The sequence below is a fragment of the Thalia democratica genome, chromosome 1 (assembly GCF_965202585.1).
Source record: "Thalia democratica chromosome 1, ktThaDemo2.hap1.1, whole genome shotgun sequence".
In the NCBI taxonomy this organism is placed as follows: domain Eukaryota; kingdom Metazoa; phylum Chordata; class Thaliacea; order Salpida; family Salpidae; genus Thalia; species Thalia democratica.
Window position 1 is genome coordinate 67,567,169 of NC_139165.1, and position 14,418 is coordinate 67,581,586.

Below are 14,418 nucleotides of genomic sequence, written 5' to 3' on the forward strand. Positions count from 1 at the left end.
ATAGTGTTTAAAGTAATAAATTTACAAGCGTATTTTTTAGACTTAAGTTTGTGTCAAAATGTTAAACAATATAAAGTTTAAATTTATCAGGGTTGCAAAAAATCTGGAATTTGAGAAGTTATAAACAATTTTTACATGTAAAGTAATGAATTTTATATCAGGTTTAAAAAATCTATCAATAAAAAAAAATATATATTATTTAGATTTTTTTATTTTAAAACACATTTAATGTAGCATAACAATATCTTATCAATATTTTTATACCATAAAGAACAGTTGTATACCTTAAATTTAATTTTTACTAAAAATGAACCGAAAAACTTCTAACTTAAAAAATCTGAAAGAAATTCATGAAACCTGAAAATTTTACGAAAAACCTTAGGCAACCCTGATTTAAGTTTCCAGTAACATTTTGTAATAATCATATTTTTAATGTATTTTGTTAGCAAATATGGTTTTATTGCCAAGAATTTGTTTGCTGATTGAGGTTTTTACAGTCATAATATAAATTTTGACGTATTTCTTTGTTCAAGTGTTTAGGTGTGTCTATTTGTAAATGTTTAAGTACTTTTATGATATTTAAAATAATTATAGTTTTTTTAAGCATTACGTTTATTTAAGTTTTTGAATATATTATGGGTTATTAAAAGTAGAATATTTGCTAAAAGTGAATTCGTTTGAAATTGTATGTGTTTGACCAAACAAAAAATTACCTTTTTTTTTCGAAAATTGTATTTTTAAGTATGTAATCCAATTATTTTTTGGCAACAATAAGACTTTCAGTTATTTTTGCTTGAAAAAGTTAGGAATACTAAATTAAGTGTATTGTTTATTATGTTTAACTGTTTTAGAAATTATTATAAATGATACTTAGATAATCAGAAACACTTAATCTATTCATTTAAGTATATACTAAACAGTTTAAGAAAAACTTTAAAAGTCTAGAAAAAATATATTATGTAAAATTAAAAAATACAGTGTTTAAAATTTAAGATGAATTTTACCATTGCAAGCATTGTTAAAGCTTGATAATCATTAAAGTTGTGATTTTTTACTTAAATTTGTATGATTCATTGTTATAAAATTTGTACCTGTCAAATTTTTCATGTCTAGTTTAACTACAAAGTTGAGTTTCTTTAGAAATGTTTCAAACAAAAACGTTTTCTTAAAAATCAAGTTGTTAAAGCTTCCTTGTAAGCGAATGATTTCTGAACTTTTACATTGCATTTTGGAAAATTATGTCAATGATATAAAATCAAAACGGAACTGCGTAAATTACGCATTTTATTACGATACTAATATTTCAAATCCGAATACGAATTTTTTTTTTGAATAATAGACTTAACTCTATAAATCATGTCTACTACAAAAAATGCAAGTAGCAACTACACACGCATTTTAAACGTTTATTGTTTTTTGTTAAAATTTCTTAATTATTATGTATGAATCTAAAACTAAACTTAATTTGTTTATTCATAAATTTTGTTTAGTTTCCATAAAGATTTTCTAAACATCATTATGAAGCTAAATATTAATTTAAAACAAGTTGCCATTTAACCATATGTTTTTTCAATCTGAAACATTAAATCATACTTACGGATTGCAAAACTGAACATCATATTTATAAAATAACGTTCACGTAGCGATAAAACTAAATTAGTTTATTTAAAAAATAATTTTAATTTATTCTAAGTACTTTTTGCGCCAGCTAGTGTATAGTTTAAAGAAACATTTTCACATTTTTATTTTAATGATTTTTTTTAATACACTAAATTTCTTATGTATTTTATTTTTCACAAAAAAGAAAAATAGCAACTTTACAATAAATTTAATTTGTTTGCATTTTATTTTTAACTGAGTGTGAAATTTAAAAAAATATTATTATAGATATAATAAAAGCCGTAATAACAAATTTATACAGTACTCTTTCTTTATTAACCTAACACATGTTTCTGTGTGTTAATTAGATAAAGAAAGAATACTGTGTAAATTTATTGCTACATATTCCAGTGAACTTATTTCGCTAGGATCTCTATTAGCAAACGATTATTTTTAAATTTTTAATAGATATAATAAAATTAGTGATGTACCGGACTCACTATCCGAATCCGGACCCGGCCGGATATTGCCAATTTTGTCTGATATTCGGATCCGGCCGGATCTTGATATGAAAAAATATCCGGATCCGGTTCCGGCCGGATCCTAAGAGAGGTCCGGCTGATTCGGATCTAGTTAGTAAAAAAGAGCATACAAAAAAGTATTTTTTCAAAAACAAACCCTGTGTAAATTTTAAAAGAGTCATTTTCATCATTTAAAATAAACACCTACCGTGATTGGCTCATTTTGTACACGTGACTAATTTACATTTGTTTACATTTCAGAAATGCAACTCTTTACCTATGTTGTAAAATTAAAAACTTGTGAATTTTTGGTGGGAACCCCGACTCTAGCTAGTTTTTTATGACTTAAACAGTGGCAACCCTGCTAGTTTGAAAATTTTTGGGAATTTTTAAAAATCTTAGGCTGTCTCAGGCTAGTTTGGTTTTTTAAAAAAACTCAGGCTAGTTTTAAGATTTTTTGAAAAACTCAGGCTAGTCAAAAAGCATAGCAGATGTGAGGCAAATGAACGTTGTGACTCTCCTCTACATAAATCGTTAGAGAGTTCAAAGTCACAATCTTCAACGTTTGATCCAAATGACTTTCTTAGCTTTTACTCTACTGAAGAAGAAGAAGAAGAAGCACAGAACGAGCAACAAAATATAAAAAGTGACGAGGTTGTTTCTGAGATTAACAGCTTTTTAACCGAAGTAAATTTAAAAAGTCATGCCAAAGAAGCCGATGTTTTAGAATGGTGGAACTTAAACCGAGCAAAATACCCCTATCTCGCAAGCTTTGCAAGGAAATGTCTGTCTGCACCTCCATCTTCTATGTATTCAGAACGATTGTTTTCTGAAGCTGGCAATTTGTATGAAAATAACCGCAATCGCTTACTTCCAAATACCGGGGAAAAACTTTTACTTCTTCATCACAACTTAGCAAAATAGATATTTTAGTGTTTTTATTGTTCTTTCAATTTAAGTTTATTTACTCTTCTTTCAATTTCAAGTTTTTTTTTTTGTTCTTTCAATTTTAATAAAATTTAAATGTAAATATTGTTCAGAAAAATAGCAAACATACCAGCTACTATTTTTTAACTGTTAATCTTAACTAGACCTTAATAACATATCATAAACTTTCTTATTATTAAATTATTTTAGCAGCTGTTAATATTTCTTAGTATAAATTTTTTTAAACTATAATTTTTCAAAATTCAAAAGGATATAGTTAGATATAACACATAAAAGATAAACTTCACACAATTATTTTTAGTTAGTAGTTAGTTATATAAAATTGCATTATCGTACATAGTAGTTTTTATACTATTTACATTACAATACAAATAACTTAGAGTATTAAGAATCGGTTCCGGGTCCGGCCGGATCCTAATTTGAAAAAAAAAGTCTGGGTCCGGTACATCACTAAATAAAATCGACTATAAACAACTTAGGTCAAGAGAAGTAAAGTTTACAAAGTTTTTATTTCAAATTAAATTCTATGCGCATTTGCAAAATTATTTTTAAAGCCATAGAACGTGTTACAACAATGTTAGTTAAACATTTCAGTTCACTTGATAGAGCATATACCGCATACATAAGTTATTTCAAAATTTATATACATATATATGTATATAAGCTTATTTAGCTTTGAATTTGTGCTATTAAGAGGTCTATACAGAAATTTGAATACAAATGACAAACAATTTATTTGTTTTTTTTTCTCGACTATGTATTATATAAAATGCAGGATATTTGTTTAGGTTGATTGCTAAAATGATCTTCGAATCTAGGCAGTTAGTTTTTTAGTTGTTGTGGTGATAAAAAAAAATTCAAATAAAAAAAATAATAGCAGTTGTAGTGTTTCAAAAACTGAAAAGAAAACTATTTATATATATACGCTATACAGGGTTGCAACTAAATTAATATATTTTCAAACAAATAGTAAAACAAAAGTTTTTTGAAGTATTTTTTGAAACTAACAATGATTAATTTCAAAACAGTTGACAGTAGACGAAGACGAGATTGATGATGTGGTGGGACAATTGATTGATGGCAGGCATTTGCGCACCCTCGACATACCCACTTTCAAGGAGCAAATGCGCACGGTGTACGAAACTGTGAGAAACAGTGACGAGTACAAGAATGGACCGCCTAACGAGGATAATGCAGAGAAGAAAAACTTGGAAAAATCTGAAAGCTCGGTTAAAAATCAAAATATTCATTCTAACCCTCAGCAGCAATCCACTGCAACTGTTCAGACAAGTCAGCAATCTCAGAGTTATCAAGCTCCAGTGCAGTCGCAAAATGAAAAAGAAAATTCCGGAAAGCAACAGCAGCAAAATTTTGTACAGCATCAAGTTGCACCTCAAAATCAGCATCACACAGTAGATAATTCGAGCAACAACCAAATTCAGCAAAACCAGCAGAACTTTCAATCACATCAGATGACCCAGAACTCTCAAAGTTCGCAGTTTCAAAACCAACAGCCAAGTTTTCATCCACAGAATAGTAATTATTCACACGTAAACCCGCGTCAATTCCAGCAAAATGCACCTTCACAACAAGTTACTTATTTACCAACAGGCCAACAACAACAAACATACCTTACTCAACCAGCTGCCAGTCAGCAACCCGTAAGCAACGTTGAAGAACCTAGGCTAAACGAGATTCCTAGCTGTGTCAGTGAAACTTGGTCCAGCTCTTCTACGGTGACTGAAGCTCGGTCCAACCACGGATCTCCAAGACAAGATGCGTTAGAAGTTGTCAAAACTGATTCTTCTTCCATTCAGTCGTCCTCGCATTACAAAAGCAAAGAAAATAACTTACAAACCGCGCCATCTGTCCAAAATGTATCAACTAACACACAACAAAATCTTCAACCGCAAAACAGCACTCACTTGCGTCGCTCTCCCAGCACAAGCAGCTTGGCAAGTATCAGTAGCGTTAACAGTGCAGCCAGTGTTCAAGGCCAGCATAACAGGCACTACCCGCCTCAAGCTGGTCAAAATGTTGCTAACCAGCAGCATTCAGTTGCTTCTACTCAAAATAGAAACAGAAAGGTTTCTCAAGGATCCGCTATTAGCACACAGCATGAACTTGAAATACAGCACAAAATTATTGAAAATATCAGTGTACCATCTCAGAAACAAATTGAAAGCTTAATACAACAGTCAAGTGTTTCTCAACAATCTCATTCAGTATCTACTGCTAGTGTACCAATAAACCATCAAAAGCCAGTAGTAGATAATCAGCTCTACAAAATAGATACTAGTAATCAGGATTTAGACAAACAGTTAAAAGCTATAATGTCACAAAATAACAAACAGAGCATTAAGTTGCCTAAGATGGATTCAAAGGAAGCTATATCTGTTGAGACTTCAATGATGGAAACTGATAATAAATATGATCATCAGACTGATATTGAGAGCATTGCCGGTGAGTCAGTTATTTCTTTAGGTAATGTTCCTCTTACTCAGGAAACAATAAACACTGAAGATACATTGCAAAGAAGTGCTAGCCAAGTTTTAGTAGAAAAGAAGCAAAGTCAACAACAGTCTGGAACAGAAGTGCAGCAAACTGGAAGGTTTCAAATTATTCCCGTCACTAACACGAGCGACTTGGAGCAGAAAAACTTTTCTGAACCAGAAAAGACTGCTGTAAAACCCGTTAAACAGATTGGAAGATTCGAAATATCTGTCGCCAGTCAATCTTTCGATAACACAACAACTTCTTTGAACCAAACATTAGTTACGGAGCAAGTTTCGGAAAACAGTCAACAGGCTCCACTCAAACCTGAGCACCACTCAACACCGACTAAAAGTCGTAAAGATCCCGTTTTAACCCGTGACGGTTCAGCTGAGTCGGTTAGCAGCCCTCTAATGCTTGACCACACTGTCCAAGATGGTAGTCAACTTCTCAACACCACGCTGAACAGCGTAGCTTTGAGCACGACGCAGATCAGCATGCCGTCGCAGTTCGTTCAAGCAGAACAAGTCATCAACAGACCTTACGTGCCAATAGATGTTAACAATCAATCTTTTAGCACTTCAATAGTTAATCAGCATCAGCTGGCGAAGCCGAAGAACCCGCATCCTCTCAACTCGCCCACCCAGTCGCAATACGGTGATGATGATTCTGATGATCCGAATGAAGACGATCGCGAATACAAAGAACTTATCAAGAGGTGGATTTTCCGATTAGCTATTAGTTTAAGTACTTAGTTTAGAACTTTTCTTTTTGATTTTGAGTTATTTAAGATCATATAAGTTTTAATATGAAAACAGTATAAACTATTATCGATAATTGCTTGATCAAATCAAGCGTATAATCTTGACAAACTATTTTTAAGTGTTTTGTCTAATTTTTTCTTACAGGCAACATGCTGAAATGGACAATTTACTTCGGAAACACCAACGCGAGTTCGAAAGGCTGAGAATGCTCAAGAAAAAGAAGAGAATGAAAAGTAAGAAGGAGCTGCAGAATCTAATTCAGATGGAAGGAGCCGGCAAGGTGGTGGTAGCTGCAACCGGGGAAGTTGTCAATAATCCTTCGCAGACATCTTCTAACGATTCAAGTGAGCGAAGACTGCCGCAGCCTTCAGGGTATCCATTGAGCAGCTATTCCGATGCGCCAATTGCCACACAAAACCCGTCGACTGAAGTAGCAGATTCTAGCTTGTACAAAGCAGACTATAACCAGGTATTTGAGATTAGTTTTAGCATTATTTGCTGGTAAGATGTGTTTGGTTTTATTTTTTGTTAGTTAAAATATTTTTGTAAAAAATAAATCGACAAATACTTTTCGAAGCACTTTGTTTTGCCAAAGCAGTAATTTTGTTTTGTTGATATTAACTACAAAAATTTTTATATAATATGACTAATACTTCTGATATACTTTGCTAGTATTTATATTAAAAAAAGTTTGTTTTTGTTAAGTAATTTATGACTTTGAAGACAATAAAACATTAAACTTTTTTTTTGTCTTTATTGTTCCAGGTATATTAATAAATCTAATTTTTTTATTAATATTTTACAGGACGCATACGCAGCCCAAGTAAATACTTCAAAGTTTTCAGCTGATAAAACATTACAAAATGTTTCAAAGCAACAAAATCTTGGTAAGATTCTACTTGCTTTTGTTTTTACTTACTTGCTAACTTTAATTCATCACCTTAAACACGTTTAACGAAATTGTGTATTTAGTTGATGTGTAACTTTATTATTAACTCATAAAAACTTTGGTTCCTTTTATTTTACTTTTATCACGCTGTTCTTTTTGGATTGGAATTGGTGTTTTCAACTGGAAACTTGTGGTTCCAAATTTTTTGAACAATTAAGAGCTCTTGGAAGTTTTTGATACACCAGGTTTGTACATGTGAATAAATAAACCCTTTGTTTATTTGTTTGAGCATCGTTTGTTTTCTTAATGCTGTGACAAGTAGGATTTTGCATCAGCAAAATTTTTATATGATGTTGTTTGTAACAATTAAGTAAACATTAGGTGTGTGTCGTATTACTAAAAATAAAAAAATTAAACAGAATACTAACAGAAAGTATTCAGTTTTTAAAACTAAAGTTTTGTATATTATAAAAGTCCTTTCAGTTACGGAGACAGAACAATAACTATTGAGAAGGGTGTTTTAGTAACAAAATTTAATGAGTTTACTTGTTATGTGTGAAAGTTATGACATATAGTTTTTCGATAAATTCATTAGAATGTTATAAAGTTAGCAATCATACGTTTTCATGTGCCGCTTTTTTTTTACTTAAATATTCGTGCTTAATTTATGTAAATATACTAGTTTGTAAAGTTTGTTTTTAGTTTTAAAACTAAACAATTGTATAGAAAAAAATGTTTCTTAATTATTATTTATAAAATTACATTGTTTAACTTAATTTTATTGCTTTTCTCTTGCATTGTTTCTATGATATTTACTTATATTGTTCTAAAGTTATTTAGTTTAGCATTTGGTTTGATGGATAAATTTATATATTGTAACAATGTAACTTGAGTATATTTCATACCAATTAACTTAAAGATTTAAAAACGGGCGTAAAAGTTTACAATGGAGCGGGTTAAAACTATTAAATTGAAAGGTGGCGAAAGAAAAGGGGTCAGAAATCCGCTCATTCACTCGAAATCGCTTGCAATAGACATGACACTTTTGCCGGACTACCCAGCACTGATGCGTCGCACAAAAAGCGATGCCGGTGCTCTCAAGCGCAGCTCTCGATTGAAGCGAGATTTTCTGTCTCCGAACGCAGCAGAAATTCATCAGCAAATGATGAGAGTTGTCGAAAAACCTCCTGCCAAGAGAAGGGTTTCGTTCGGAAACATTCCCTGCGCCCAGATGAATAACAACTTTTACATGGGTTAATGTTATGCTTTTTCGTGGCAAAACTAATTTAGAGGCGTCGAGCGTCCGATGTCTGTGCTTTTTTTTTTGCTTTTTCATTATTATGAGAACTGCCATCTGTTTTGTTTTTTTGATGTTTTTAGTTGCAGTCATCAAAGGCATATTGTTTTCTTACTTTTTTTAGAAGCTGTTTCCTTTTGTATAACTATACAATCCTACATGATCTTCTGCTAATTTTTTGTTAAATATTTATAAGTATATTATTATAATTAATGGTAGTTTAAACTGTATATATTATAATGACTTTTATGCCCAGTCTCGATCGCTTCTTCACCGATAATGGTCGACCCTCCAGTGAAGGACAGGCCTCCGGTCCCACCTGCCGCAGTGACCGCCAGGCGAAAGCGGCCTGATTACCTGAAACTGAGGCGTCAGCACTCGGTAATGTCACCGCAGATGATATCAGGTGGCAGCCATCGACCGAGCCACGTTGAAGACACGAGGTTCTCGCAGTCGCTCAACATCAGCACAAGGCCCATGCTGTTCGAAGATGGACCGATTCAAGGTGTCCACCTTTGAAATAGTTTTAGTTTTAGACACACAATGATTTGTCTGAAAACATAGATGCCCGTTTGATTTTTCTTTTTTGTAGAGCTTAATCAAAGTTAAGTAGTAGGACAATTTGACTTATTGTTTTCTTTACTGTTTCATTTTTTCACAAATCATGTACTAATTTGTTGAAAATTGAATATTTTTTACTTTTTTATGCATGTAGTTAGTTTAATTTACGTATTTTTGGCTTTTATACCTAGTTTTATTTAAGTTGTGTTTAAACTTTGACTTTTTATATAATCAATGCTACCTGAGTGTTACATTCAACATTAATTAAAACTTAAAGTATATTGATTTAATATTTTGAACACCATATAATTTAAGATTAACTATAAATTAATACCGCTTTAAATTTTACCTTTATCTGTACAGAATGTACTTTCTTTCAATTTTCCTCTAAAATCTGAAAAAAAAAATTTTTCACTTTAAACTCACAAACTCTTCATTTGTCTCTTTAGTTCCCTCTCCACCGATTATCGGGTCTGCCTCACTTTTCCGTCGTTATAGTGCCGATAACAAGATGAACGGTTTATCGCGGAATGTCACCAATCAAAGATAATTTTCTTTGACTAAAAGTTTAAGTCAGTTAAAAGTGAGTAGAATTTTTGGGCTTCTGTGTGTTATTTCTGGGGTGGGTTTTTCAAAAAGTTTCTTTTTGTGGATTTTCATCTATTTGCTGTAGTTCTTCTGATGCATTATTGACTACTTTTTATTGTTAAATTTAAAATTTATAACTTACTAAATCAGAAATGTATTTGTTTTTAAAAACAAAAAATGATAGCTGTATTTACTTAAGAGCAAAGTATTAACTTTTATTCTTAAAATTTTCGAAGTTAACTACAAATTTTATTAGATTTTACTAAATACATTAAAATTTTGAACTATTTCTAGTTTTTCTAGTATGTACAAATTGAGTCTTTGAAAAGTATTACATTAAATTAGTTGAAATTTGTCAAAGAAAATGTCAAACGTCAAGCATTTACGAGTTAGTAAAACTCTTAGTAGTAATTATCTTGTTTTTTATCTGGTAAAAAAAGCTTTTTGTTGTGACTTTTACGTCTTTAGCTTGAAAGCGAAATTTCGCTATCAGTTACAGCTGTCTCTTGAATTTTTTTTTAATTTGCTGTGGTTTTTTTTTATGTAACTAAATGTTTATAAATTAAATGAATACTCATTACATTAAAACTTTTATCTGTAGATATATTTCAGAATTACTAAATAAAATTCTCCGTTTTTCAAACTGAAAATATTAATACATCTTTGACGCATTTATAAATAGTTTGACATAATTTCAATTATATTGATTAAACGTTGCAAACTTTAATTATTCTCTACTTGGCTAGATTTAAGCCAGGTGGTTTTTAAACTTAGTTTACAAAATATGTACAAATATTGCATGAGTATGTTAATTTAGTATATATAATTTGTTAATGTAGTTGATTGAAAATACCCGACGCATGTTTTGTTTACTGGTTCTTGTAGTTATCTATTTGAAAGCATTCTGATTATTTTTTATTTATACAAATTAAGTCGTGTTATGGCAAGCTTTATTACGATTAAATTTATCGATTGTTTTAAGTTAAAATTACTATTAATTATGATGAAAAATTACTTACTATACTGTTATAAAACCAATAGTACTTCAAAATTTAACTAGTTAAAAGCTAAGTTGTAATTAAAAACAAAAAAAAGACTTTTAAATAAGCAAAAATTAATCTAGTTGTTCCTCCACAAAATATTACAGCACAATTTTCAGTTATAATGTTGAATAAAATGAATATTCTGTGATTAATTTAGGATATAAATAGATTAATTGATATTTTGTTACGTCTTAATGTATAGAATTTTTAACTTAAAAGATTTTTTTTAATCCTCTTATTATAATATAACTTTTTTTTTTAATTTAGGAGACGGCATTTTAAAAGAAGCTATAAAAAAACTTTCATTGGCCGATGTAATTTTTAAAAACTCTACTAGAAAGTAAATAAAAAAACTATGGGTATAAGCAAAATTTAATCTAAATTATCATTATATAGCTACTAACATTTACTAGCAATTAACTTGAAGTAAATTTGAAGTATTTATTATATAAAAATAATTTTGAGCTAAGAAATATAACGCAGAAATTTTTGCTTAGCAAAGTTGTAACTTGTCGACCCTTTAATAACATTTACCTAAAGTTCTAATGAGCTAATTCCTGTCTAACTCAAAAAAGTCAGTAGTTCTGTCTTTTGTTACAGCAACCCATTGTTTTACTATGCTTTATTTATAGCACATATAAAAAATCGGTTTTATTTTAATCTTTTATTATCCAGGCACAAAAGAAATGACCAACCCTCCTCCTACACACAACCAACTGCACCATTCTGCCAGCGCCCTCGACATGCGTCAGTTCAACAACCCCATCTCCCCTCCTTCCAACGCCGCCGATGCCGGCCAGATGCGCTACAACTTCCAGTACATGCCTCCCATGCACGACTGGTTCTTCTACAACGGCATTCCCTACCAGCCGCGCTCCGTCACGACACCCGGCGGAAATCCATTCTACCACGCTTACAGGCCAAGCGAGGATGAAATGCGCCATGTAGCCAACTTGTACTTCATGCAGCAGCAGCAGATGGGTCAGAAGAAGCCGGACATAAGAGGAGCTTCTTCCACCAGCCAGCAGGAGTCGATATCCTCGTCGCAGCACGAAAAGTCCAACAAGCTTGACAAGCGCGACTCCGGCGAACAGGCGGTCAGCTCCCGTCGGCAGGAACCCGCCGAAGAAGGACCGCAGAGGAGACAAAGAAACCTTCCGCAGCAGCAACCGTCAACCACCAAGCACAATGAAGCCGCCTCCAACCGAAATCGCGACAGAAAGAGGGAAGGTGAGGCAAAGCGAGAGAAAAGAGAAGGCGACGACCAGCACAAGAGAAAGAACACCCGAAACGTAAAAGTGCAGGAATCCGATCATGAAAATTCTGGTGGTAAGAGCAAGAACCGTCAGAGTGGGCGGCACAAGCACTTGAAGGAAGAGAGTAGGAAGAACAGCAGATACTACGAAGAAGAAAGCAGACCTTCCAGAAGCATGAGGCACGAAGAAGAAATAAGAAGGAGGTTGTCTCCTGAAGAAGATTTGAGAATGATGGAACCGTCCAGAGGGGCGAGAAAAGAAGAAGATGTAAGAAATCAAAGAGCGATGGAGGAAGACAGCGCCTTCACCAATCGGAACGTCGGTCCGAAAACTTCTTCCTCCTCAATGAATTCTCTGCCCTCCATAGGCAGCTACATGCCTACCTACCAGATTCCCTACTCAAGAACCCCCCAGTACCAGTCCAACTACCCTCCGTTCTACCCCTTCTTCACTGTACCGCCGCACGGCTACCCCCATTACCAGGACGACCAGAACATGGGAGGCAGGGAAAACCCTAGGTCGAGCGGGCGCGCCCCTCCGGGTTTCCTTCCGCAACATCAGCAAACGCAGAGCTCGATTTCAGCCGGTTATGACAGCAAGTCCCACCACAGGGGCAATCAGCAAGTGGCCGGCAATGACGAACCGATGCAAGACGAGGATTGGGGCTCGTCGAGCGAGGGCCAATCAGATTTCACAAAACAGCAACATCGCATCACGTGACCTTAACTTGCCACCTTTTTTGTTTCTTTTCTAACATTGGGTTATTTTTTCTTATCTAAAGTTTTGTGTTGTATTCACTTAACTTGATTAAATTTAACTTTCTTAAAAAAAGATGAGTTTAAGTGTGTTGATAGCATTTACTTTTCTATAAATTAAATACATGAATAAACTAATGGATCATTTATTATAATTTTGACGTTGTTTTATGCGTCAGTAACTTTTACTTAATACATCCTACGTTTTTTTTTTCCTCTGATTTTTTGTATAAAAAACAAAAACTAACTATATAGCAAGCGTAATTAAAGCAAACAAAATATCAGTTTTGTAGATTTGTTTGATTGTTTTTTTTTAATCTCTATTTTAAAAGTTTTGTAGGTTACAAAAATAGTTCTTAACTTTTATCAGTCTTTTAAAGTATATAACAGCTTTGATTTTTGGGTTTTTTTCTTTCATAAAACTTGGATAAACTACCGTTTTTTTTTTAGAAATTAATATCTATTGGTTAATTTTTTTTCTGTAATAAACGTAAATAATATCTAATTTTGTTTTCGTGTTACGTTATAAATATGTATAAATAAAAGTCCTTGTCAACGTTTTTTAAAAAGGTAGTTTTTACATTTTGGTATACTGTGTGCTCTGATTCGGAATTTTTTAAGCCGTACACTATAAGTTACCAAGGAAAAATTTCTGTTCACACTAGAAAAATTAATAATTACTTTTTTTATTAAAATATTTTTTTATTCTGGTTTATTTGTTGCTTTTTCTAAGTAATTAAGTATTCAATCATTACTGATCATTAGTTATAAAACAAGACACACAATTCAGTAAACTAAACATATTTCAAGCAGTTCTCATCCGTATAGTACAAAGCTAACAAGAGATAAGACTTTAAAACTTAAATAATAACAAAGTAATCAATAGAGTAATAAAGTACAAAAGCAATTGGTAACAAATAAAATCATTTAAACTTACTTATATTATTATTAACCTATAGTAAAACTATACATTAATATAATGACAATAACACGCCTCATTAAGTATTATGAAAATAAAGAAACAGTTTAGCTAATATTTTTTTTTGCTCACTTAAAACATGTTTCCTTAGTCAAGTACAAATAAGTTAAAGTTTAATTAAATCGAAAACATTACTACAATTTTTGATTTTGTAAATCTACTTAGATTATAACTGTTTGCACACGTTGAGTTATTTACCAAGTGTTCTGCAATAGACGAACGTTTTGAAGCATTTAGAACTTTAACTGGTATATCATCCTTTTTTTTTAATTAGCAAAAAATCTCTACTCTTTGGGAATTGTTTTTTTTAGTTGTGAATCCGATTTAGCTTGTTTTAATTAAAATTTTTCCCACACTTTTTTATGGGAACGTGTCAGTTTTGCACGGCGTCATTTTAGCACTGGTTAAAGTTTTTTTTTACTATCACTGTTAACCTTAGTTAGTAATATTGTTTTAATTTTTTACTATCACTGTAACCCTTGATTCATAGAATTTTTTTGTTATACAAAAAGTTAAAAAACAAAGCCTAACGTAAATTAGAATAAAGCAGAGTTTTTTGAAAATCTTTGCTATAGGAAGTTTTCTGAAATTTTCAAGCGGACTCTGGCCATCTTATTAAACTTGAATGGGTTGATTCAGACATCAATACTTCTTATTATCAATTAAGTTATACTCTACTATCTATTGTTGGTTATCTTATAGTATTTATTTTAACGCTTAGGTAT

At 31.9% G+C, this 14,418-nt stretch overlaps 1 protein-coding gene across 10 annotated transcripts in view; it reads left to right on the forward strand.

Moving 5' to 3' along the window:
* The window catches only part of LOC145829474 (uncharacterized), a 36,553-nt gene extending 23,384 nt beyond the window's left edge, over positions 1 to 13,169 (forward strand). For 2 of the 10 annotated variants that reach the window (XM_082937279.1, XM_082937295.1), the window contains 7 exons: positions 4,097 to 6,279; positions 6,470 to 6,794; positions 7,131 to 7,212; positions 7,433 to 7,459; positions 8,192 to 8,467; positions 8,768 to 9,016; positions 11,379 to 13,169. In XM_082937279.1, coding sequence (XP_082793405.1) covers positions 4,097 to 6,279; positions 6,470 to 6,794; positions 7,131 to 7,212; positions 7,433 to 7,459; positions 8,192 to 8,467; positions 8,768 to 9,016; positions 11,379 to 12,679 — 4,443 coding nt within the window. In that variant the 3' untranslated portion in view covers positions 12,680 to 13,169. Of the gene's footprint in view, positions 1 to 4,096; positions 6,280 to 6,469; positions 6,795 to 7,130; positions 7,213 to 7,432; positions 7,460 to 8,191; positions 8,468 to 8,767; positions 9,017 to 9,521; positions 9,656 to 11,378 lie in introns of all 10 variants that reach the window. The other 8 variants (XM_082937337.1, XM_082937345.1, XM_082937353.1 and 5 more) reach the window with 8 other exon arrangements.
* Positions 13,170 to 14,418: the final 1,249 nt, after the last annotated feature.